Raw genomic sequence first — 2,500 nt, 5'->3', positions numbered from 1 at the left:
CACCATGATATTTAAAGTGTGTGTTTATACGTTATGCTGTAGTAATTTAAGCTCATTCATGGTGATTCAAATAAATGTGTTATAGTATCACCAAAACCGTCGTACCGCGTTAGCTGGAAACGCTCGCAGCATCACAGCAGTGAAGCCTTTATAGAGCGAGCCGATGCCCTCCTCCCGGATCAGCTCTCGCAGGACGTCCCGGAAGCCGTTGGGATATTTGCCCTCTGGAGCTGTGGATGGAGCACGCACACACACACACACACACACACACACACACACACACACACACACACACACACACCCGTCAGACTAGCTGCAGACGTTCAGATCTGCAGAACCTCACTGAGTCTCACACACCTGTCTGGAAACGAGACTTCAGCACGTCCGGAGGAATCGCTACGGCCCAGTTAAAGATCCCCGCCATCCCACCGGCGAACAACACACTGGGAACGCTGAGCTCCGTCGGGCTGCACACACACACACACACACAGTGAGACACACACACACACACACACACACAGTGAGACACACACACACACACACACACACACACAGAGAGACACACACACACACACACACACACACACAGACACACACACAGAGAGACACACACACAGACACACACACACAGAGACACACAAACACAGAGACACTCACACAGAGACACACTCACACACACACACACACACAGACACACACACACACACGCACACAGAGATACATAGAGACACACACACACACACAGAGAGAGATACACAGAGATACACACACACACACACACACACAAACACACACACACACACACACACACAGACACACACACACACACACACACACACACACACACACACACAGAGAGACACACAGAGACACACACACACACACACAGTCACACACAGAGACACACACACACACACACACACACACACAGAGAGACACACACACACAGAGACACACAGACACACACACACACACAAACAAACACACACACAGAGACACACACACACACACACAGAGAGACACACACACACACACACAGAGACACACAGAGACACACACACACACACACGTGATAAATGCAGGGCATGTTTGTGTCTGTAATGATTAACCCGAGCCGTCATGTGACCCGACTGACCTCTTGCCCTCCGGTGTGAGTGTGTACTTCAGCCACTCGTACGTCATGAAGTACATGCCACTGGCCGGCACATCTGAGACAGAGAGTGACAGCTGTCAATCATCCCAACTCATTCATATTCACTCTTTCATATGACCAGCAGTATGGTCACACACTACAGATAAACCAGACAGTCAAATCACTCTGAGGTCTGTCAGTGTCTTTAAAGAGTTTTCTCTTATAAACACCAAACTACAGTTTTATTCCTCTCTGTGCTCTGAAGGTTTGTTCATATTTCATTCACACAAAATCTGTCTGTTTTCTGTCTGAACGGTATTTTCTGATTTATGATCAAACAAGGAATCCAGAATCCCCTCTGAAAGAGGAAGTTTGATCTGAATTCATCACAGTTCAGACTTCTGTTCTGGGAATGAGTGCATACTTCACTAGATAATACATCATGTGCATATTTTTATATATCATCTCAGAAGATATGTAGAAAAGTGTAATGTTTCTAACGTAATCAATCAGCACTCATGCTTTTACACTCTTCAGGACTTTATCATTTTCAGCTCCCTGTGAAGAGCTGCAGCACGTGACGCGGTGTTTCCGAGCAGGCTTCAGTGTTTCTCTCTCTCTGCGTGACAGATGATGATGTTCAGAGGAGATGATGTCTGTACCTCTCATGAGCGTCAGGGCCGTGCCTTTATAGATGCCGCGGACGCCGTTCTCTCGGTACAGCTGCTTGACGCAGTCCATCGGCCCCGCGTACTTCACCTGCCCCGACGCCGCCTGGATCTGAACACACACACACACACATGTCACACACACACACACACACACACACACACACACACACACACACACACACACACTCTCACGCAGTCTGTGTGAGCGTCTCACCTGCAGCAGACATTTGATTCTCTCTCCGGGAGCCATGATGGCCGTAGTGAAGACTCCTGACAGCATCCCGGCCGCAAACAGCTGCGGATACCTGACACACACACACACACACACAGAGAGTGAGGAAACACACTCGTGTGAGACACTAACATACCTCTGAACGTCTCCAGCGGCTCACGTCAGGACGTCGTCCGGTGTTTTCTGCTGCAGCTTCTTGCCGAGTCCGAAGCCGAAGAAGCAGACGGCGAACATGGGTGTGACTCCGATGATGGGCGCCGCCATGCCCTTATACAGCCCCAGAACACCCTGACACACACACACACACGCACACACACACACACGCGGTCAGTCCGGCCGTCTGCGGTCAGCAGCCGCAGCAGAGACTCGTCGTACCTCTTTCGCCAGTGTTTTCTTGAAGCAGTCGAGCGTCCCGCGGTACAGCGCAGACTCTCCTGGACGGGGCTTGGGCTGCGTCTGCAGTCG

The 2,500-nt window shown here is 50.3% G+C and overlaps 1 protein-coding gene across 1 annotated transcript in view; it reads right to left on the bottom strand.

The window, feature by feature from the left end:
* slc25a20 (solute carrier family 25 member 20) overlaps positions 1 to 2,500 on the bottom strand; it is a 4,522-nt gene that overhangs the window by 1,271 nt on the left and 751 nt on the right. Inside the window, exons 2-8 of the mRNA XM_042711570.1 lie at positions 2,411 to 2,500; positions 2,196 to 2,323; positions 2,018 to 2,108; positions 1,795 to 1,912; positions 1,136 to 1,208; positions 358 to 467; positions 106 to 230 (exon numbers count right to left, since the gene is read on the bottom strand). The exon at positions 2,411 to 2,500 is cut by the window's right edge and continues 3 nt beyond it. Coding sequence (XP_042567504.1) covers positions 106 to 230; positions 358 to 467; positions 1,136 to 1,208; positions 1,795 to 1,912; positions 2,018 to 2,108; positions 2,196 to 2,323; positions 2,411 to 2,500 — 735 coding nt within the window. The remainder of the gene's footprint in view (positions 1 to 105; positions 231 to 357; positions 468 to 1,135; positions 1,209 to 1,794; positions 1,913 to 2,017; positions 2,109 to 2,195; positions 2,324 to 2,410) is intronic.

This window comes from Cyprinus carpio, chromosome A22 (assembly GCF_018340385.1).
Source record: "Cyprinus carpio isolate SPL01 chromosome A22, ASM1834038v1, whole genome shotgun sequence".
Lineage (NCBI taxonomy): Eukaryota > Metazoa > Chordata > Actinopteri > Cypriniformes > Cyprinidae > Cyprinus > Cyprinus carpio.
The sequence above is the reverse complement of the archived record's forward strand: the minus strand, read 5'-3'. Positions and strand labels throughout refer to the sequence as shown.